This window comes from Callospermophilus lateralis, chromosome 10, assembly GCF_048772815.1.
Source record: "Callospermophilus lateralis isolate mCalLat2 chromosome 10, mCalLat2.hap1, whole genome shotgun sequence".
In the NCBI taxonomy this organism is placed as follows: Eukaryota; Metazoa; Chordata; class Mammalia; order Rodentia; family Sciuridae; genus Callospermophilus; species Callospermophilus lateralis.
The window spans coordinates 26,813,692-26,836,585 of record NC_135314.1 but is presented as its reverse complement, the minus strand read 5'-3'; the positions used below and the strand labels follow the sequence as shown (position 1 = coordinate 26,836,585).

General features: G+C 34.6%; 1 protein-coding gene across 1 annotated transcript in view; it reads right to left on the bottom strand.

Annotated features, from left to right (window-relative positions):
- Positions 1-952: 952 nt before the first annotated feature.
- Positions 953-22,894, bottom strand: part of Samsn1 (SAM domain, SH3 domain and nuclear localization signals 1) — a 152,936-nt gene continuing 130,994 nt past the window's right edge. Inside the window, exons 11-15 of the mRNA XM_076866976.2 lie at positions 20,879-21,008; positions 18,705-18,856; positions 15,159-15,365; positions 13,124-13,274; positions 953-1,759 (exon numbers count right to left, since the gene is read on the bottom strand). Coding sequence (XP_076723091.2) covers positions 1,557-1,759; positions 13,124-13,274; positions 15,159-15,365; positions 18,705-18,856; positions 20,879-21,008 — 843 coding nt within the window. The 3' untranslated portion in view covers positions 953-1,556. The remainder of the gene's footprint in view (positions 1,760-13,123; positions 13,275-15,158; positions 15,366-18,704; positions 18,857-20,878; positions 21,009-22,894) is intronic.

The following is a 22,894-nucleotide window of genomic DNA, read 5'->3' as shown; positions in this document are numbered from 1 at the left end:
GTCAGTGATTGGTCTTCGGATCAGTGGCCAGGCACACGTCCACACGGACAAGCCCTCTTACCTGGGACAGGGTGGGGAAGGCTCTGACACAGTTGTCTAAGTGCCTCTCACCCAGCCAGGGAGGTAGCTCAAATCATGTGCAAGGATGGCTTCCCACAAAGGACAGAGTAAATTCAGAAAACTTGAAGTTGATTGTTATGGCTGTCATGTATACTGAGCGGTGAGTATAGAGATACAACTCATAAGTAAACATGGAACAGTGTTTGGGTATTATATTAAAACTGAATGAAGGCCATCAAAAACTTTTGAGCAGGGAAGTATATGATTTTATTTAGGTGTTAGAAAGATCTTTTTAGAGTATATGGAAGATAGACTAGAAGATAATAAATCATGTGGAAAGATACTATAGTATTCCACACATGAAAACATGAGATTTCAAAGAAAGATGAAGACAATAAGAATGGATAGTAAAAACCATGAGTATGAAAGAATTTCTAGAGATAGGATCTATAGAGCCTGCTTACTTATTGAATTTGTATGAGAAAGATATTTTTGAGATAAGAAAAGCAGTGATTTCCTGCTTTCATGGCTGGGATGTTGATATCAATAAAGAGAGGTTGGGAATAATAAAGGAGAGACAGATTTAGAGAAGGAAAAAGATTTGGCCATATCAAGTTAAGGTTTCCTATGGATATTCAAGAGCTGGATTATAGACTCAGGGCTGAAGAGATGGGGTTAGGCTGAAGTAATTGTTCTGGGAATCATTAATAGTTTCTAAAAAGTAAGGACTGCTTATACAACCTCATTTGGCAGAAATTCCCTTTAAAATCTACTGTTAAAACACTGTAAGTAACACTTGCCTGGAAAATATACCATGCATATAGTTCTTTTTATTATTAACATTAGGAAATACAAAGATTAAAAACATTAACATTTGAAAACACCTTCACAATTATTAACATTAATCTTGTTAAATCAAGAGTGATAACATATTGTTCTCTATATTTTTATACCAGATAACAGAGTGAAGAAAGCAACAAAAATGATTACACAAATTCTACTGTGGATCAGGATAAAATGTCTCCAATATTAACTCACACATTCCTAATAAATGCAACAATGAATTTAGATTCTGCTTGGACAAATTGATTCAACAGAAATACCCTGTAAAACTATTTATTCACTATTAGGCACAAATTCAAAACTGACAAGTAAAAAAGTAGTTTTTTTTTTTCACTTTTATCCTCTTCACTTATAAAATAAAGTCTAATAAAGCATATATCACACAGAAAAGTCTTACATTGTACCTTCTCTAACAGAGGCAAGTGAAATATTAACAAATAGTATTTAAAATAAATATACATTTTTATTAATGTATACAAATATATAATAATTAGGAAAGTTAGAGCTATGAACTCTTATGTACAATAACCTCAGATTAAAACATTTTAACTTTGGGTTGTATTTACAAACATCTTTTTTCCTCCATGTGATCTTGTAGCACAAGAAGAATTAAAATGGATGGCATCTGTAAATACGTAGTTGAGAATGTGTGTTCAGTCACTTGGCTCTGTGATAGTCATCTTCTGTACCATGTCAGGCAGATTTTCAGACTCTAGATCTTCTTTGCCATTATCTGAATTTCCTGATGAGATGTAACAACCAGAGTCCCTTGGGCAGTCATCTAACTGTGACTTATTTAAGGATATGTCTGGGCTTAAGGATAGGGGCACAGATTCATTTTCTTGTTCTTCAATAACTATAAATGAAAAAAAGGGCAGGAATCAGGCAAAGCCAAGGAAAGTTTTATTCATGTATTCATTTACTTTAAAGCACTATCCTATTTAACTGTTCCAAACTTGACTTCATTGCAATATCAACTTCTACAAGTAAAATATATATATATATATTTGTTTATGACAAAAAGACATTTGCACTCAAATATTCAAACCATTGTTTTCTTAGAAGACAAAGTTTGCCCTTCATTGTTCACTTTCAGTTTTGTGGAATCCATAGGAACTGCTACATAAGCAAAGATCAATATGGACTCACATTTTACATTAGTAATATGTTGCCAGAGGAAGCAGATTGTATCCCCAGTGTGACTGATGCCTTGTCCAAATACCCCTTAAAGTATCGTTAGAAAAAGTCATTTGTAGTTTAAATGAGCACTCCACATCAATAGTGATCTCTGTGAACAATTCCAGAATCATGATTATGTGGATTCATGAATAAAAATCACTATTAGCAACAGTGTACTATAGCATTTCAATTAGTTGGATTCGACCAGTAAACTTCAAGTATCCAGAATTTCCTTCTGTATTCATCAGAAAAGTAGACATCAGTAACCAGGATACTTTTAGAGAGTAAAACACCAAAATTTCCATCAAATCTGCCTTACAAATATTTAGTTTGCCTTCCATGTCTGTGTAGTCTGAGTAAGGATCATAATTTGATACTTCTGAGTATTTAAACCATTTTTTAAAAAATATTCATCAGGCACTACCTTTTAGAAAAAAAGTTGATGTTAGAAGTCTAACAAAATGTATTTTACGCAATCTAAACAACCTTATAGAGAAGTAGTCTTTTCAGAGTCCATTAGTATCAGCTTTCTTTCTTTCAATATCAAATGTCATTGCCCTCCCTGATACCAATAGATGAACATTTTTCCTGCATCACGAACTGAGTTGTTCAGAGAAGAAATGGGTCTCAGGCTACCATCTCTTAGCTGCATTAGCATGTCCTCCTCTTTCCCCTTCCTATCATGGGGCTTTTAAGCTTTAGCAATTTAAAGTGCCCCACACTGGAAGAACCATGCCCATACACTCTAAGGTTGGGACAAGAACTCTGCTGTCAAAGGCTTTATTCATTCCACTGCACTTCATCCAACTCAAGAGAGAAGAAAAGTAAATCTGAACTTCAACATCTTAAAGAAAGAAATTAGATTATTTTCTTCAATAGACTAATTGAATAATAAAGCTAATAATGATAAATAATAAGAATAAAAATTACTAAATTATAAATAATAATAAAGCAACAAATTAATCTATCTTTAGGAAACCCACCCTTTATTTTAATTATACATTTTCTGATTTTCAGATGCATTTTCTGAGTTCTAGATAAATTTCTAACATTAGTTTACAGTCAACTGTGCATCCAGTTGTCCTCAACCTGTGTTACACATGACAATTGATCCCTGGTGACCTGAGGTATATAACAAATTAACTTTTCTTTGGTGTCAGAATTGTAGTAGCTATGCACCATCCATGGGAGAACTGAGAAAATTGTCACTTAAAATATTTTGTGATTTTGCACTTTACATGAAGAACACTGGTTAAGAAAGACTGGAAGAAAATGAAAAAATATTGCTTCTTAGTTTACTCATCATCAAAATGAATTGCAACAGTTCCTTTAACCTTTTCGATCAAGGCTTTTATTTGTAATAGTGAAACCACATTTATGCTATTCTTCTGAATCTTCCCCAGATTCTCCATTACTTTATTTAACTACAGATTCAAATATCAGTTATGAAATTGACTGATGTTATAATAGTTCTAGGAGACTTGATTTCAATATGCAGCTCTTTGGATTGTTATTTTTAAATTTTAGCTACCATGAAGTATTTTTCTGTTTATTAGTCATAACAAGATTTAAGTTTGGGAGGATTTACTTCCTGTTCGCCAGTTTCTATATGACTCTCAGTCACTCAGTTTTGTTTCGAAGCCCTTCTTTTATGAAAAAGTGGCACTGATATGGGAACTCATTTTCTAAGGAATTGCTTTTCCTCCTGCCTTTCCATCTTATTGCTACTGAAATGAAATGAGCCAGTTCCGTGTTCCATTATCCAAGTGTTTCTGGAAAATGCCAGAGGAATCAGCCCGTATGTATGCATCCTATAACTTTAATAGTGATCACCACATTTGGAGTGAGACCCTCTAGTCAAAATGGTCGTGAGGATAAGGCCACATTTCCCCAGATTAAGTTTAGGCCTATTACCTCAATGCAAAATTAAAAGAACTGATAGACTTCCCTTCAGATTTATATCCTAAGCAAGACTTGGCATAATTAAACCTGTTTGTTCCCAATACTCTGTTTTTTTTTTGTTTTTTTTTTTTTGTTGTTGTTGTTGTTTAGGTTGATTACCAATTGTGGAGCTCTCTTTAGGAGGGAAAACTGAGGCTTAAAGAACTTTCATTTCCCAAATTATCTCTTTTCTTAAAAAAAAAAAAAAAGATGAGTACTTAGATTGTTGTTCTATCCACAGAAGCCTCTATGCATTTACCTTCAGGGGTAACACAGCACACAACAGTAAATGAAACTGACTTTACTGGATAATGTCATTCTTTAATATTAATAATAAAAAACATATTTGTTTTTGTTTCCACCTGGGAAATGCTATATCACATTCTTTAAATTCTAGGAGTTGGTTTGTTTTAAATACAGGTTATATATTATAGAACCCTTTTATCTATAATTTTTATGGAAAAAGGAAATAGTTTCTCAGTATGAAAGTTATGCAGCACAGTAATTTACAGAACAGCAGTAATTTACTAAATTATTTCCTAGTGAAATGAAAACATGACTATGCCTCCTCAAATGCTTCCCACCAGGTTTGCAATAATTTCAGGCAGGTGATCAGCTGGAGCCCCTCAACTGTAACTATAAAAAGAAAAAGCAAGTCATTATGTTTTATTATGGAGATGAAAGCTATATAGCATCCAAGCTTTGTGTTTGAAGGGTCAAGATTTTCCTTTTTTTGCTTCTTTTCTTCCTGACACTAATGACAAGATTGGCGCAAACCTAGATCTTAGGCTATGGATATATATATAAATTTTTTTTCCTGCGGATGGGATGAATTCACACTAATGCATTCACATTTTCTTTCTAAGCCATTTAGCCCCTTCATGTGGCCATGAAACATAGTAATGCCAACTGGCCTACCCAGAAATTGAAAACACAACCTTCATCAGTTTTATCCCATGGTCCAATCATCTGAGCTAACCAGGCAAGTAACACATTGGAATAAGAAACAGTTTGCCTCCAAAATTAGACTTCCCATAGGATATCTGAGTATGTGTGTGTTTTTTTAATACCAAAATGTTTCTGATAGCATGTTAAGTTAAAAATGTATAATAATGTATTTTGCTCTTATAATATAACAATATATACACATAATCATAAAATTCACATGTGAAAGTTTTCAATTTTTACATAGACTTTTTCTTTATTTCTCAGATCTGCAATGTTTTATTTTTAAATAATAAAAATTAAAATGTATAAATTTTCAATTATAGATCAAATGTTTCATAAATGTCCCAAAGACTATATATTTTCAAATATAGAGAATTATGAAGTTATTGAAAAAAGGCTTTTCTCTTATTGCTGCCATTTAGTAGAGATATAATAGATACTCAGGAAAGCAGCTGTTCTATACTACATGTCATGAAAATAAGCTTATGTTAAGAAAAGATTATTTAGGAAGTATTTCATTACAAAGGATTAATTTGAATTTTAAAATATCTTATTTCCTATCAAAATTATGGAATTTTACAAAGCCCATGGATCAACATTTAAAGATAGTCATCAATGTTGAAAAAAGTGGCATGGTGATTAAAACAGAAAGACAGCTAGTATAATTATTCATAAAATAATTATATTGGAGTTGTGACATTTAATTAATTAAGTATGGGAAATCTCAATTATACTAAAAGTGAAGAAAGCTTTCAGGAAACAAAACTAGATCCTTATTCTGGGATTCTTGTACTCGAAGGAGAGAAATCTTCTGCATACTCACATATAAGAAAATTAAGGTTAAATAAAAAAGGAAACCTACAGATTTTTGCTTGACTTTCCCAGGTATCTTTACCCAGTTCTTCCAGAATTTGACTTATTTGCCTTAGGCATCAAGTTCCTATTTCTTTGACTCACATACTACAAAATATTGCATCCCAGAGAGTACAGGAAAATGCTCGACCAAAGTGTTCATTAAACATTTTTTAATAAGCAAAATGATGTTTAGATTGATTAAAGGAAGTAACAACTAAAGAATGTCAAAAAAAAAAAGGAATTTTGTTGAAATTCAAGTGAAGATGCACTTGGTTCTATGAATAATCCTCTTTTTCTCTAGCCCTGCAATCCCAAAGGGGAGAAACCAGGCAGACATAACTTAGGATGGCTACAAACTTCAGTCTCATGTTTTGGCTCCATTCAAATCTCTCAAACTAAAACCCAGAAATTCTCCAGGTAACTGTAGCAATGCTTTTGTAATGGAGCAGCTTTCTATGCAGGAAGATTACATAGATAATGCAATGTCTCTCGGGTACTTTTGATTTCACCTTTAGCATTCCTTAAATTACCTAGACACTATTATTTGCCAATTGTAGACAATATTTGATGTTTATTTTGTTTGATTACTAATCTACCTTATGGAAAAACAGGAATCCACTCATGGAAAAAACATTAGTCTCTGTTGTTCTGTTGTGGCCATGAGAGAATATGGAGTTGAAATGATTCCCATTCTTTTTGCAGCCTAGCATCATTGTCTGTCCTCTAATGAGACATGTACTGGAGATAAATCTTTTCACTTACATACAGTGAACTCCACTTCCACTGTGCTAGGTACTTAGTAGGGGCAGAGCATACTCATTGAAGAAGGTGATAACTGTGTACCAAAATTGTTGGTGGTGCCAGACTGCTGCTCAATCCAACAGCCTCCCATAGAAACCTTTGGTCCCAGGAAATATCTACCCTTGGTTGATAATGATCAAATAAGATTAAAAATCATTATTATATATTATTTAATTAGGAGATTTGGGAAATCAATTTCATATTTTACAAAGGTTAATTAATCCTGCTTACTTGATGAAGTTAAGAACATGCCATCCCCAAATACATCACTTTGAAATACTGACTCTTCTCAGTTAAAATTGCTCGAGAAACAACAGGTACAAGGTCACTCTGACCTTCCTGATGCTCATTAAACCTAGGAGATGAAGCTCCCCTGTGAAAGATGTCCTGCTTATACCAGAGGGAAAGTATGGTTCTTATCATCAAAGATAGGAAGGTCAGGCCAAGGGAAATCTGTACAGCCTGTGTTCACTAACCCTTATCTTCTGAGCCACTTTCTATACAACTAAATGCTCTAGCTCATGCTCCTTTGCCTTATCATATTTTTACAGTTTACTACTCTTTAATTCAGCATATAAATATTCAATAGTAACAAAGTCTTTTCTAAATTCCTTAAGAAACCTCACTTAGCATGTAAAACTTTTATTAACTAAAATTTTATGCTTTTTCTCCTGTTGATCTGTCTTATGCCAATTTCATTCTCATCCTAGCTCAAAACACAACAACAACAAAAAACCCTAAGATGGTAGAAGTAACATTTTGTCTCCCTACATTGCTATGGTGGAAATTTAATCTAATTTCATCATTTTTAAAATTGTTATTTTTTGAAAAAATTATTACTTATATACTATTTCTTTTATATTTAATGTGTTTTAGATATACTTCCATATCTGTACACATGGAACCCTATATCACTCTCTTAGCACTTTCAAACTATTTTATTTTGGGGAATATATATTAATTTATTAAAGAAAATAATTGGTGAAATTTTAAGTTTTTAACTAGAACTATTGTTATTTAAGCTAGTCCTCTTTTTTAAAAGAAATTTTATTGATTTTTTAGGTGTAGATGGACACAACCCAATGCCTTTATTATTATGTGGTGCTGAGGATCTCAAACCCAGGTCCTGCACATGCTAGGCGAGCGCTCTACCACTGAGCCAAAATCAAAGCCCCCTAAGCTAGTCCTTTTTATATTCAACTTAGTTGAATATAAAATAGTTGGAATTTCTAGATATAAACTGTACATGCATTTTAAAATTTGAATGTTTTACATTATTGTTCTCAAAAATAGTTATTTATACTCTTGCACAAGCACATGCATTAATAGTTAGCATATACATAAAATAAATATTGACAACACATACTAAGTAATAACCAATGTCTATTACAAGAATGTTTATGAGTGAAGAGGAACTACGACAAACTTTAATGTCTATCATCAGAAAAAAAAGTATTGCTTACTATTTTCAAATCTCTTCACTCCTCTCACTCAGTATATATTTATTTTATAAGCATGTCGACCATCACTGAATGCAAAGCATAGGACTGAAGTTTTGGGAAAACACATGGTAATATAGGACTTGGTCTTGTCTGATCCATTACAAAGCCATGCTTGGGACTCAGTCACAGGGCAACACAGGAATTCTGTACTTACAGGCATGACAAAGGTCTTTAGGTGCCTGAGGTGGAAAACAAAAAAAAAAAATCTGCAAACCTTTTTCACTAAAAGTGGTTCTCTGGTAAAAGACTAAGAATACTTATGTTTCATTTTGAGTTTTTTATTTACATAAATATATTTCATGAATGAAATGTTAATAAGACCAAAAATAGATCTGAAGAAACTAAACTGCATAAAGCCAAACAGTGATGACATATTTGTAAATACATACAAGTAAAATTTCTGCATGTCTTCTCAACTTTATATATGTGGATAGCTACCATATCTCTTTAAAAGTTGTGTATTTCTTGAATCGGAATTCAAATCATATGGCAAGTAGGTTGGAAACCCCAGGTACACGTGTCAGGGGCTAGGGCACCAGGCTAGGCTGGCACACTGTTAGGCCAACTGCTGGACTGCTGCTTGGCATAACTACAAATCTCTCTTGCCGGAGGCTCATGTTCCAGCTCCTGACTGAGCCCCACCATTTGCCCTGCATGGATTTGGGCAGGCAGGCAGACAGGAAGGCACAACTGGGGATGGCTGAGCAATGAGGAGCTGCTGTGACCACAGCTGGTGCCAAGGGCCTGGCACACAACCCACCCTTTCCCCTTCCTCCTCCTTTGGCACTGTAGCCAGAGATTGCAGGTATCTAAAACATATTGTAACAGATTCTGTAAAGTTTGCCTATTTTGTTACTAATTTTTTTTCAATTTAAAAATTAATTATCTCTGTACTCTAGGGAAAGGACGATATTTCCATCACCTATTTTTCCCCAAGGACAACAGTACACATTCTGGTAGACACAATTTTAAGACACATCAAAGTGCTTCTAAACTTTGGAAAAGAGACTAGTGCAGAACAGATAGAAAATACATACTATGAACAGCAGTTAACTGTTATTATACTAGAGAAGCATTTCTCAGTAAGGCAAAGGGGCTTTGGAGTTTGTGTTTATGCAATAGCATTCACACATATGCACACATTCTCTTTTTCACTTGCTGGAACTATTTACTCTCAAAGTAAACAAACCATTTTTAAATTCACAAAATAAATATAGAAATCTTAATGTGCATAAAGTAAATGATACCACTGTTTTGGTTCCATCAAGAGCTGGGGCTCACCTCAATTTTTCTCTAACCTTTTTCTTCTTCTTCTTTTTTGTTTAATTTGTTCTCTAACCTTATCTAGATTCCCAATTGAAGGAGTCAATGACCTAATTCTGTTTAGTTCTAAGGCAACATGAGAGCTAGTTCTGAATATCTCTTCTTGTCTTGCTGAGATTGCAGAACCCCAAGTCATTATCCCCCTTCAGCATTAATCCTGTGATCAGCTCTAACACCACTCACCAGCCCTTCTGTCAGCTTGTTGGAGAAGCATCTTTAGCTCCTGCCAAGTAGTGAACTAAAAAGTTTAATCTGGTTTACATTTTTAAGGTCAAAGTGGGGACAATGCTATTGATCTGGAAATAAAAGAAAAGGAAAATTGCTTGTTCTAAACCTTAGATTTCTGGTTTCTTTCCTGTCCCATCTCTTCTCTAAGTTGCTCTAGATATGTTTTAGCCTCACATGGGACTTGTGGTCTTGTCTACATTATCTCGAAATTTTAACTCCTCCTCAAGATACCTGCCCAGTTTTCTCAATTCTTATATTGAATGGCTTGCAAAGCAAAAATCTTTCCAAGTTCTCAACCTAACAATGAAACACTAACCGAGGAATTTATTGACAGTCCCCAAACTGGTATTATTCAATGATGGAAATAAAAATGCATACATAAAATCCTGGCCAATTTGCATGCCCCATTCTTCAACAACAACAGAAACGCTAACTATTTTTAACCCATGACTGTGACATGCATTTGTTTTTAATAATGTCTCAGTTTTACATAACCATGCATTCAAGGTCTTTATCATTCAAGGTACATGAAGGTTGTGCATTTAATCTTTAGCATGGTTGTAGTAGATATGATTCACAGAGTATAGGACAGATAAAAATAAGCATGCAGCAGCATGGTGCCAAATCATCAGAATTCACCATCTTATCAACAAATGGAAGTCATTCTTCTTTATTTCTTGAGAAAAGCAGTTTCTTATAAGATAAATAGCTTTCAGTCACAATAGCCGAACATGCAATATGCATCTTTTTGACATGTATATTCTAATACTACTTTAGACCTGAAGATTAAAATAAGAAAAAACTCAGGGTTGTGTGTTGACAAGTAACACTGGTTGAATCTTCATTTTTCTATTTTTCATCTTGCAGAACTTGGCTCTGCATCTGATGTTTGTACATTATTGGCTATTATTCAGTGATCAGCTTCTCTTGACCTTCAAGTACCATTTTCTAAAGTTTTGTACAGAGAAAGAATTTCCAGGACTTGTCTTTTTATGTATATATCAAATATCAGAAGTCACCTCATGCTTGAACATATTGTGTGTTGTTGTTAGAGACCTAGATATAGTGGAACATGTTTCTAATAGACTTAAGAGACTAAGTTGCAGGCATGTGACCTTGAGAAAGTCACTTAGCTATCCAGGCTTTAATTTGCTTATCTTGCAAAGGAAGGATCTGGGTCAGGTGGTTTTCAAAATCACACCCCACTCTCATATTGTTATCATCTGTAAAAATTGTTTCACATAGAAAGTAGACAGGTGATGAGAGAGGAAGCATGAAGAGATGAAGTGGACAAAGCCTTTGGCCTTGGACCCATCTTCCCTTAGTGGGTTCCCACTGAGAACTGTCTGATGGCTGAAAACAATGCTTGCTGGCTCCCAGCCCCTTCTCTCTACAAACCCTGTTGTGAGGCAGCCAAGGTATCCTCTCACCTTTCAGGGAGTCAAGCAGTTGCCAGGCTTCTGTTTTCACTTAAACATTAACTTCCACTTTCTGAGATGGAGCACTGAATTAAAGCTCTTGAGAAAATTGGTGAAGTCACAGAAAATTTCAATTTTCGAGTATTCATTGTTACTACATTTACCCATTTGCAAATAGGGAAAACAGAACTTTGAGTTTATTGAAGCTTCCCTTTGATTACTATCCCACCCCTCCTACTTATCTAGCTCTTAGACCTCTATGAAATTCATCTCTGAATTATTTCTTCATCTGTAAATTGGACAACATGCCTACATGTATGGTATTATAGAAGAAAAGTAATTATTTTACAAGTGTTAAAAAATAGTCTTCTCTCTCCTTGCGCTTTGTGGTCAAATTGTTTTGGAGAGTACTGGCAGTGATACTGCACATGATCAATACAAAAAATCTACAGAACCAAACATTGTTTAGTAAGGGGCTATGTCTTCAAATGACAAGCTGTAAAAGAAACTGCCCCATTTACCATAAAGATGTTGCCACATTGACTGATTGTAGGGCTTTTACTATTGAATAAGTTGACTGCCTTCTTAAAGTTAATCTTTGTCTGCCTCTGTGACTCTCTGTGGTCTTCTTGTATCTCCCAGTCCCCAAAACTTCAAAGAAGGTCCATAAAAACCTAGGCCTAAAGATGAAATCAGTCTTGCTGGTATTCAGTTAGTCATGCATGTGGAAGCTCTTGGAAAAGGATGAAGATCTACACACACACAAGAAGGCAACTAAGAATAAAGTAAGGAGCAGTTTCTAAAAAAGTAAATTAATTCCTATCACACAAAAAGCAAGCCTATAGTAAACACGTGCTGTGCCTCAATTCTGTGGAACTTAGGAGAGAAGGTGTAGGACAGCCCACAAAGGAAGTCAGGAGGTCTGGGTGCTAAATACAGCTTTCCTCCTTGCTCTCCATCTGGGCTGTGACTTGTAGTGTTAGAAAGTGTAACAGAGCTTCACAAACACTGCGTAGGAATCCCAACTCTACAATTCACTCAGAGTTTGCACTTAGACAGGATACTTATCATCTCAATCTCTTATTCTAAAATTGGAGGCAGTACTTTCTAACTAGAGGGATGTAAAGAATGCTAAATAAGATAATAAACATAAAGACCTTGACTTCAAGTTTTACTCAGAGCACATGTTCAAGTATTAATATTGTTTTTGAAAGAGAAGGCTGGAAGATGATCTAAATCCTTTTTTATCTTTAAAATTAGACTCTCCACCCTCCTCCCCTCCCCCCTACACAAAATATTCCTTGCAGAGTTTGGCACACCCTAAGCTCAGGATTTGTGCTCCTGACTAGATTTAGGAGGAAGGGTGTTCCAGATGGGTAATTGTAAAAATAAAAGCTATCCTATCTTTACAAACCCGGTTGGCATAGCTAGTATTCTGCCATAAATGAATCTGCATGTATTATTCCATCTTCAGTTTATACTTACAAATACAGAGAACCATCTTAGATAATAAAAGTGAGTGCTGAATATTTTTGCAAGCTATTATAACATTTTGAAAGAGTACTATAAACACACACAAGATGTGACTGTATGGTAATGAAATGAATTTTCCTGTGTGTCTCGAAGGCTCATTAGCTTAGAGCTGTGCTCTGTGTTGTTCTACAGAAGCCATGTGTGACATTTCTCACTAATGGCTCATGCTGTCACTAAATATTTGTCTCTAACTCCCTCAGTCTTTGGGAATGCAGGCATCTACTTGCGTATAAATTAATAGCTCTGCAGAATCAAAATGAGGTACCCAGAAAAGTCCTTTTGTTTCCTAAGGGTCCACTAAGATTAAAAAATTCCTTTCCCTAATTATAAATTTGACCACAGTTGTTTCCAAGGTTATATGAAAATTCTTATTTTGTGAGAACGAATGCTTTATATGATTTGCAGTAAATAAAACTGGCGCATTGCTTTTAACAATTTTACTATTTAAACTGTGATTTTCAGTTAAGGAGAAAAGTAGGTATACAAACTTACTTTCTTCATCAAGGAAACTTTCAGCAGCTGATAGTAACCTCATCCTATCTTCTGGGTTTTCAATATTTAATTCAATGAGATGACTCTCTTTTATATCCTTTAAATCTTCTAGGGTCTCATAACCGTTGAGCAGAAGTGTTGAGGTATAATCCTGTGGGGAAGAAAAAATATATATAAGACAGGCAGATTCAAATATTTTATTTTTAATTCTCTTAAGATTTAAAGAAATTATAGAAATGCATATGGTAACCAAAGATCCTAATAGAATTTTTCCTTTATTTTAGTTGTAATACTTTCCTGCATATTAAGTCTAGGGTAGGTTATATAATTCTCACCTTCTGGAAGGACAAATGTAAAGAAAAAATAATTACCTTAAGCAATGCAATGATAAATCTTAGATCAGTTTAAAAACTGAATCATTCATCCTATTTGGTGCTTTTTCACTTCTTAACTAGCTAACTTGACAGAGCTAGTGTTCCTTAAGTCTATCAATAAAATGATTCTAACGGAATAGATTACAATAGTATTTCTGAATCTACATCTCTGCTTGCTTGATCACAAAAACATCCATTGTTATTAACTTCATGAGTAGGTTAAAATAATGAAACAATTTTACCCAGAGTTTAGCATTTTAGTTGAAAGGCATTATGTAAACCTAATGAATTGCAGAATTTCTTTTTAATTAAAAAAAAACTTTATTAAGCATAAAGGCAGTGTAGTTGAGCAAAACATTCCCTTTTCTCACCATGTATATTTTGTTCATCATTTGCATCAAAATATATTAGCTTAAAATTCATAGGCTTCTGATTTTAAAGTCTATATGTTAATTATATAACCTTTGTCTCTCTTAACAGAATAAAAATGCAAAGCGAAGTTGAATGCTTTTTCAACTTCCTCAAAAATTCTTCCCATTTTACTTGATCATAATTTCAATATCCTTACTTTAGTTGCTAAAATTGAATAAGAGGAAGAAAAATGGAAGGAACTTATCACCAACCCTGTTTTAACCAAAAGAGAGAGAGAGAGAGAGAGAGAGAGAGAGAGAGAGATTTATTTTTAAAATAGTATATTGAAGAAGAACACTGAATTAGAACACAGAATACCGAAGTTCCCATTCTGATATAGCATCTATCTATGGGTTCTTGGGAAAGTTATTTTATCTCCTTAGATGATTTCCCACCCCCATAGGTCATAGGACAAATAAGTAGTAGAGGCAGAATTCAAACTCATTCTTTCTTTGAAGTGTATACCATCTGGGATGCACAAATAGTAATGTAGGAAGGGTCGGATAATATGTCAACCTACAGGAAAGTAGTTAGATATTTCAGAAAAGTCAATTAAGAAAACTTTAACCGGCTATTGCCTTGATGGATTTTAAAAATCATTGAAGTCATGCTGTGTTAATTTTAGAAATGGGTTTCAAAACTGTAAATTGAGTAAGACTAGGTATATTGTATGTACACAACATTTAACAAAGCAAATATTTCATAAAAATTTTGCTAATGTAGCAACAAATAATTGGATTATAAAAACAGCAGTTTCCCTAATACAGTCATTATGGGGCTCAATGATCACTGTTTCTAACACCTTCATTTTAAAATATTATATTTAGTTATCTTCTCTGAACTTAATTTTGATCTCTGCCCTACGAAAATGCAATTTTCTTTTCATTTTTCCTTTTACTTTTCTGGACATTTTTATTTCTTCATATTCTCTTTGTCATTCCCATTTAGATGTTTTTCTGGGTCTTTTATTCTCCTGGATAGTTATCATTTTTCATTGCACTTTCTCACATTAATTTCTACTGTCACTGCTAAGTACCATTAGGGTTTAGTCCAAAGGATGTTATATCAAGGCCTGTCTTTGCATAATAAAAGTAATAAAGGAGAAATAAGAGCTGTTCTAGGAAAACATATTTTCCTTTGCTGTAAGTCTTATATTCTTGAACAACACTATGCACACACTGATCCAATCCCATCAATTATTCCACCTGTATGCCAGCCACCAAAATCTAACAGGCCAAAGGTTTGCTAACCTGAAGGTGAATCCTCTCTAAGAACTCCTGCAGGGTCTTGGGTTTTTCATTTTTACTCCTTCTGTGTGCTTTTATTTTCTTGGGGGCTGCTTCTTCTTCTGAGATGACATCCACATAAATGAATTTGAAGTTTCCCACCTTATTGTTCAACATTCCCGTCCACATGCCCATTGGTGTTTTGCAGATGATGTCAATGATATCTCCTTTCTAAGGGCAAAGACATACCTGAATCAGATTTCAAAGAACTATGGATATTACATTTGATAGAAAGAATGGAATTATAGGCAACTACAGCAATGAGTACATTACAAAAGAGTTCGGCCATAATAGAAATACGTCTGAATTTCCTTGCTCAAGGAAATTGTTTACTGGTAATGAACACTTCAACATGCTTGGTAAAAAGCTCCTATATACACTTGTAATACATTTCTATTTTTGTTATCACATCAACTTAATTTGTATTTATAGAAAACAGCATAATTTATATAACACATACACTAAGTCATTTTATGTTCACAGGGCACCTCGTAGATACATGTATGAGGTATAATTCATTATAAATATTATAGGAAGGTAAATTGAGGTATTAAATGACTTCTCAAGAGCTTACACAAGTTAAATGACAGGACCAGAACAAGTCCAAATTAAACTTAAAAATGACGCTATTTCATTTATACTGTCAAAGCAGCATATATGTAGCAAGGCTCAAGCCATCATTCCTGGAGGGACTGCCAGGGGACAGGGGAAGAGAAAGAAGTCTATGAATGTCTATGATTCTAGTTTACCTGAAAAGAATTCACGTAGAGTACAAAAGAAACCCTCGTAAAGTACTTTATCCATCAAAAATCATGAAACGTCAAACTTATGAAACACATCACAAAAGTATGTGTGCACCAAATTGTCTACTTAATTCTTAAAGTTCTAATGCTACTATTTTTTTTCTCCAACATAAGGATTGTGGGAGAATTCTATATTGATATTGGCATACTTTTTAGAGCTATTCGTTTTATTTATTTTTTATTTATTCTATGTTGTTATACATGACAGCAGAATGCATTACAATTCATATTACACATTTAGAGCACAATTTTTCATATCTCTGGTTGTACACAAACCAGAGTCACACCATTTGTGTCTTCATACATGTACTTAGGGTAATGATGTTCATCTCATTCCACCGTCTTTCCTATCCCCGCTACTCTTCTTATTAAGAGGCGGTAGCTTTGACCTCCGAAGTTTCAATGGACCGTGAGTGAAGTACATTGGGATGGTCAAACCATGTGGTATTTTGCTTATTCATACCTAAGATCATATTTGTCTATAGGTTGCCAGTTATTGACAAGAAGAGAAATCTCCTGGTGATATATATTTGCAGAGATAATTGAGTTCTATGCAAATAAGAGTCATAGTTACTCCTTTGAGACATAACTTTCTGCCTCAGAAAGGATATTACTGATTCTAATATTTTTGCCGCCTTAAAGGATCTATCTTAAACAAACATAGCATAAGTCTGTTATTAAATGTGTATTTTCCTTTTGATCTGTGAATCTGTAATTTGTGTAAAACATAAATTTTATTTATAATGGTAGAATTTAGTTTAATTGAAAGATGCAATCTTTCTGACTTGTGATCATCTCGCTATCTGGACCTCTAAGCTATTAACCTATTTTTTTTTTTTTTTTTGCCTTTTAACTATGAGAATTAAATTGTAGGCTAGATGCCTAAGCAGACCAGGAAATGTACAGAAGACATAGGAAGTTTCTCTGTGTGGCATACCTTTACTAAATTCTTTAAACTTATAAACCTATATGTTTATAAACTTGTAATTCTTCTTTAAATTTGTAAACTCGTACATTATAGGAAAGCTCACAAACCACCTGAATAGACTCAATTTCATCTTGCTGAAACAATACCATTTCAACCGTTTGTGAGAACTATGGGATCCTTATCCTATAAGACATCCACCAAAATCACCTCAGACAAACACCAAGAGTGGTGCCTGGTATTTCACAATAGGAAGTTGAAAATCAGTTCTGAGTCAAAGAGCTTTGTGTGCATTCCCTTTTTTGCCCTCCCCTAAAAACACATTCTAGGCTACAAACATCCTTTCCCTAAGTCTTGAACTTGAACTTCAAATCATTTCATATAAATGACTAAGGGAATAACTGTGGGGGGAAATGTTTTTCTTATGCTCCCTCTAACCTCACTTTGATTTTATGTCATCAGAAGGCACAAAGAGAAGAGCTCAGTGCCTTACATGTCAAATAATAATATCAATACTTATTAATATCAACAATATGGTATACCATAGTCATTAGTTACCAAGGTTTGGTATTGACAGTATAAAAATATAATTCATATCCTTTTAGTTATAATGCTTTATGATACTAAAAGGTCTAGATGTTATCTATAAAGTATTTTAGCATAAAGCTCTCTCCTATTTGAGCTATTGCAGATAGTCTTGTCTTTCTTGGGTGTGAGTAAAGTTATGAACATTGTGGATTTCACACATGTGGTTATATTACCTTATATGACAGAAGTGAATCCACAGGTATATTAATACACTAAATTTGTTGACTTTTGAGTTAATCAAAATTAAGATTAGGTGGGTCTGACTTAATCACATGGGATTCCTTTTAAAAAAAAAAAAAGATATTGAAGCATGTGTCAGCTTTTCCCTCTGGCCTTGAGAAACAAACAACTATGTTGTAGGAAGGGCCATGGCTGGTGGAATTTACAGGCTGAGAAAGTCTCCAGCTGTTCTCCAACAAGAAGGCAGGGAGTTCAGTCCTACAACCACAAGAAGCTGAATTTTTCCAACAGCAAGTGATCCTGAAAGAGGATCCTAAGTCTCTGGAGTGATTATAGCAAGGCTGGCACCTTGATTTTACCCAGGTGATTTCTTAAGCAGAGAACTAAACTGAGTCATGCCCGGATTCATGGCCTATAGATACTGTGATATAATAATGCATTTGCATTGTTTGAAGCCTATGACTTTGGGGTAATTTGTTATATGAAAATATGCATAAGGCTAAGAGGAAGGAATTTAAGATCGAGTATTATGGGGACAAAGGACTCTAGTCACTCATAGCAACCAACTTTAAATGCACTGGAATTGCCCAGCCCAAGCCTAGTTCACAAGACCTTTCCTCAACTGGGCTTTTGTTTGATTTTTCTATCTTTTCTTCCTCTGTCTTCATTAATTTTACTCCAACAAGTATCAGGCAGAACTGGGCATGTCCTGCAATCTGTGAGGCTTTCAGTTTTCAGAAAAATGTAGACAATTCCTTCCCTGCACCATAGATTTTGAATGTGTATAATCTACCTAACAGCAACTCATGCTAATGTCCTGCATGGTTTGATCCCTCTTATCCCACCTCATCTAGTTTTTCTTTTTTCCTACATCTTTGCCACTGTAAGCCAGTCCCCAGTTCAACTGTTGGGAAGAACATGCATCCCTACTTTCTACGTCTTGTACTTCCTGAAACGGATCATACAACAAGAATTTGACAAAGGATTTAGAAGGCAAATAAGATGTTGACCCACCTTGATTTTGAGGGAATCAGTGTCATAGGGACTTGGAGTGAAATCTGTATGCACTCTGGCACGGCCACAGAATGGTCCTGTGTAGGGGCCATCATCATCCAGTCGAAAGCTGTCTCGGTTACTTGCACTATCTGAACAGCTTGTTATTCCACCTGAAAAAAAAGTAGAGGTCAACAGCTCCTATCAAAGGCTTTTGGCATTCTGAACACTCATCTGGCCACTAAAGCAATGGATGGCAGTCTTGTTTTACCTTCCATTCCTGTTCCATCAGTGACCTCTGTCTTCTGAGCTATTTCTGACCTGTTTCCTGGCCATCTGGTACTGTCAATCACTAACCCAGACTCTCTTTTCTTTTGTTTGCTATGATTTGATCCAGCACATGGGGTACTAAGCAATGGACACTGACTGAGGAGCAGCAAGGTATATGGTTAGCGCTTGACCAAGTCAGATAATTTTCATACAGGTGAACCAAGTCAGAAATTGATAGCAACAGTTTGATCTTTGTGTGCTACTGACCATGAATGGTCAAAGCATTTCATTACCAAGTTCCCTGTAACTTATCAAAATTGTAGCAAAAACTCTTCCTTAGAGTCCCTATTTTGTATCAAAGGCCATTTTGTGGCAATATCTCTGCTAAAAGGTGGTACTTTTGCCTGTTGGCTAAGCGTGAGGGAAAGAGGAAGTGGTCTCAATATCTGGATGCCCAAGTGGTTTGAAACTGTTTTAAACCGAGCTTTTGAAACTGCTTCAAATTCTTGGGTTTTTTTTTTGTTTGTTTGTTTGTTTTTTCTGGTCCCCTTCTTTGCTGATTTTGAACCTCAGGGGCAGGAGTTGGAAAAGATTCCATTTTGCTGGTTCCCAGTGGAAGTGCTTCTTCCTTTGCCCCCCTCCCCCACTCTGTGTCATTTTACTTCCTCCTTCTGGCTGTCTTTTCCTTTTCTCTTTAGAGAGCAGCTCAGGTTTCAATATCATCCGTTATGGAAATAAAATAAGATCTTTCAAGAATCTCCATGTATATATAAACTTGCATAAAAAACAGCTGAGTTGCCTCTACTCACAGAAATGAAGTTGTGTAAGATAACACTTAGGAGGGCCACTGGCTCCTCATATTCTCCCTTCAACAATGAATCCAGGTCCAGGATTTTCATGGTACATTATAGTCAATAAAATTCCCCCCACATTCAGCATCACAATTTAGAATTTTAAAACTTCCAGGAGAAATGCATACTAGTAAAATTTGAATTACACACACACATGCACACACACGAGCACATCCTGCAAATGTTTCTGAATTAGATTTATTCACAAAATAGCTGTTCTATAGCCAATAGGAAAATAGGAATGAAATTTAGGATATTTGAAACATCTAGTCTTCATGATCCATCTTCAAATAACAGAGGCAGTTGATTTAAAAAGAAATGGAAAAGGACTTTTAAACATGCCGAAAAGATTAGAGGATTTTATATGAGCTGACATATAAAAAGTCATAAGGTTCTGTACATTATCAGTAGTTTCATCTAAATATTGTAGCAGGAAATGTGACTAAGTCTTTACTAATTTCCTTCTTAGAAAGATATCAATGTTCATTAGAAAATCCTTGTTAGTCCCTTGCTGATTCCTTTTTGTCACCTAATTGGTGACATTTCTAACATTTAGCATTTACATATTACTACACTTTTACTCATTATTGCTAAAAAGTAAAGAACAGAATTGATGTAAATGACTTGTAATTTTTAAAACATTTCAGGGAAAAAGAAAACTAAAGGTAAAAGAGAGGGGGAGAGACAAAGAACAGGATTTTATTTATTTGAATATTTAATGTCACTTTAAGCATTTTGACTCAAGATAATGCTGATTTTCCCCAACATACGTTTTATTCTAGGGATTCAGAATTAATTACCCAACACAACATTTTTGAGGAACATTCCCAAGAGGCCTGCTGACTGAAGCATTAAAAAGTTTTAAAATGATGGATAATTCTGTCTAATGTATTGTGCATCATTTTGAAGAATATATAGATTCAAAACATCCTACTTTTCACTATTTCTCTAATCAAATAGCTGGAACCTTGTTTTTAATTTGATAAATAAACCCCAGAGGGCAGATTTGCTGTTTTTAATTAATTTAACCCAGTGCTCACATCTAGGATCCTTCTTCTTATTCATTAGCCTTACTTGATGAGCTCTGCCCACTGTAGAGACTATCCATGGAGTCACTGGCTTTGAGGGAGGCTTTCTCTGTGTGGGTCCCAATCATGGGGTCACTATTCCGACATGGGAGGGCATCCTCTCCATCTTCCCCATCCTTCAGAAAAACATATCAGAGGTTAAGTGCTAAGAGCAGATTTCCATGGAGATGTTCACTGTGTGCATTGATTTAACAAACAAGACATATTTTAGCAACAAAATACTTAGGAATACATCAGCATAAAATATGAGAGTCATTAATCTTTAGTTCAATTTCTAGCAAAACATTTTAGAGAATACTTGAAAAAATTCCTTAGATGAGACACTGCTTACTGTGGAATTCAACTGAAATTATAATGGCTCATTTTTGAAAATAAGAATAAATATCATATTAGACTATTTAATCAGAAATACTAGATTTATCAACATCTAGCCATATCTGTTAAAGTACTTTTACTTCAGTATGCTCTTTCTCATCTATTTACCACCATTATTAATCCTTTGAGATCTGATACTACAGGTTTAAACCCTGCACAGTTGTTTCATGTCAGTTATTTGTGCTCTACCAGATCACTAGATATGAATAAAACATGCACACTTTGCAATTCTAAAGCAAAGCTTATCTAAGAAGCTTTACAAATCTCATACCGTGCTTGCCACCTAGTCAAGTCAAAAGCAAATCTTGCATAAAATTACGAAAGACAGACAATTTCAAAACAAATTACATTTCCTTGAAAACATCCCAAATGTTTTCCATATTTAGATACTTTGGACAAAGCCTGTGAATTTCTTAATATTTATCCAAATGTAATTCAATATTCCCATTTTTGAGCATTTCTAAACATTGATAAAACTTCAGAATATACAGTGTTAGTCTCGGTTTTATCTATTGCTTTAATTATTCATTTAGTCATTCAGTGCAGTTTTATAGCATACCTCCTAGGTACACAGTACTGTTCTAGGAACTGGGGATACCATGATAAATACCAGTTGGCTAACAGCGTCCTTTCTCTAACGAAGTACACTCTAGTGCATTAGGTTATGGATGTATACATGCATATGTGTTTAAAGTGTTTAAGGGGGCTGGGGATGTGGCTCAAGCTGTAGCACGCTCGCCTGGCATGCACTGGGCGCTGGGTTCGGTCCTCTGAACCACATAAAAAAGTAAAATAAAGATGTTGTGTCCACCGAAAACTAAAAAATAAATATTAAAAAAAATTCTCTCTCTCTCTCCTTCTCTCTCTAAAGAAAATTTAAAAAAATAAAGTGTTTAAGGAAGAATGCATAAACAAAATAAGCAGAACATTTTCAGAAAATTATAAGTGATATTAAGGAACTACAACTAAATTATGTGAAGGAATTAGCTTCGATGATTAGGAAGCTTGTTTGATTTAGATAAAATAGCCTCCAAAGAACTCTGCTAAATGGTAACATGTTCTGAATTATTGATCTGAATGATTAGAAGATGTAATTTATGAGAAACTTTAAATGTAGATTTCTAAGCAATAAGAACAACATAATTGAACTCAGAATTAGCTTGTATTGTAAAGGTTATTGTCATAAGAGAAAGGTCAGTATTTATACATGAGTTCAGAGAAGTGGACTAGTGCCAGTTCATGAAGAACTTTGTAGACTGTGTGGTGACGGTGGAGAAGCGCCAGTTAGATCTCTTTGTACAGGACTCTGCTTTATTGACTGTACTACATTGTGAAGAGATCAAGAACCTTGGGGTCGGAGCCAAAATGTTCCGTTTGAGTATTGTTTGTCCCCTCTGAAAAATACATATTGAGATTTAGTCCCCATTGTGAGGTATAAAAGAAAGAAAGCAAACCTCAGAAAGAAAGCCAGGAAAAAGAAAGACCAAAAGAATGCTCAAAGAAACCGAGAAAAGATTATGCTACACGTGTAAGGATATCATCACTTGTGTCAAATACAGCTGAAAAGTGAAGTGAGAAGAAATAAAAATGATCATTAGGTTTGGAGGCACAGAGATTACTCCTGATT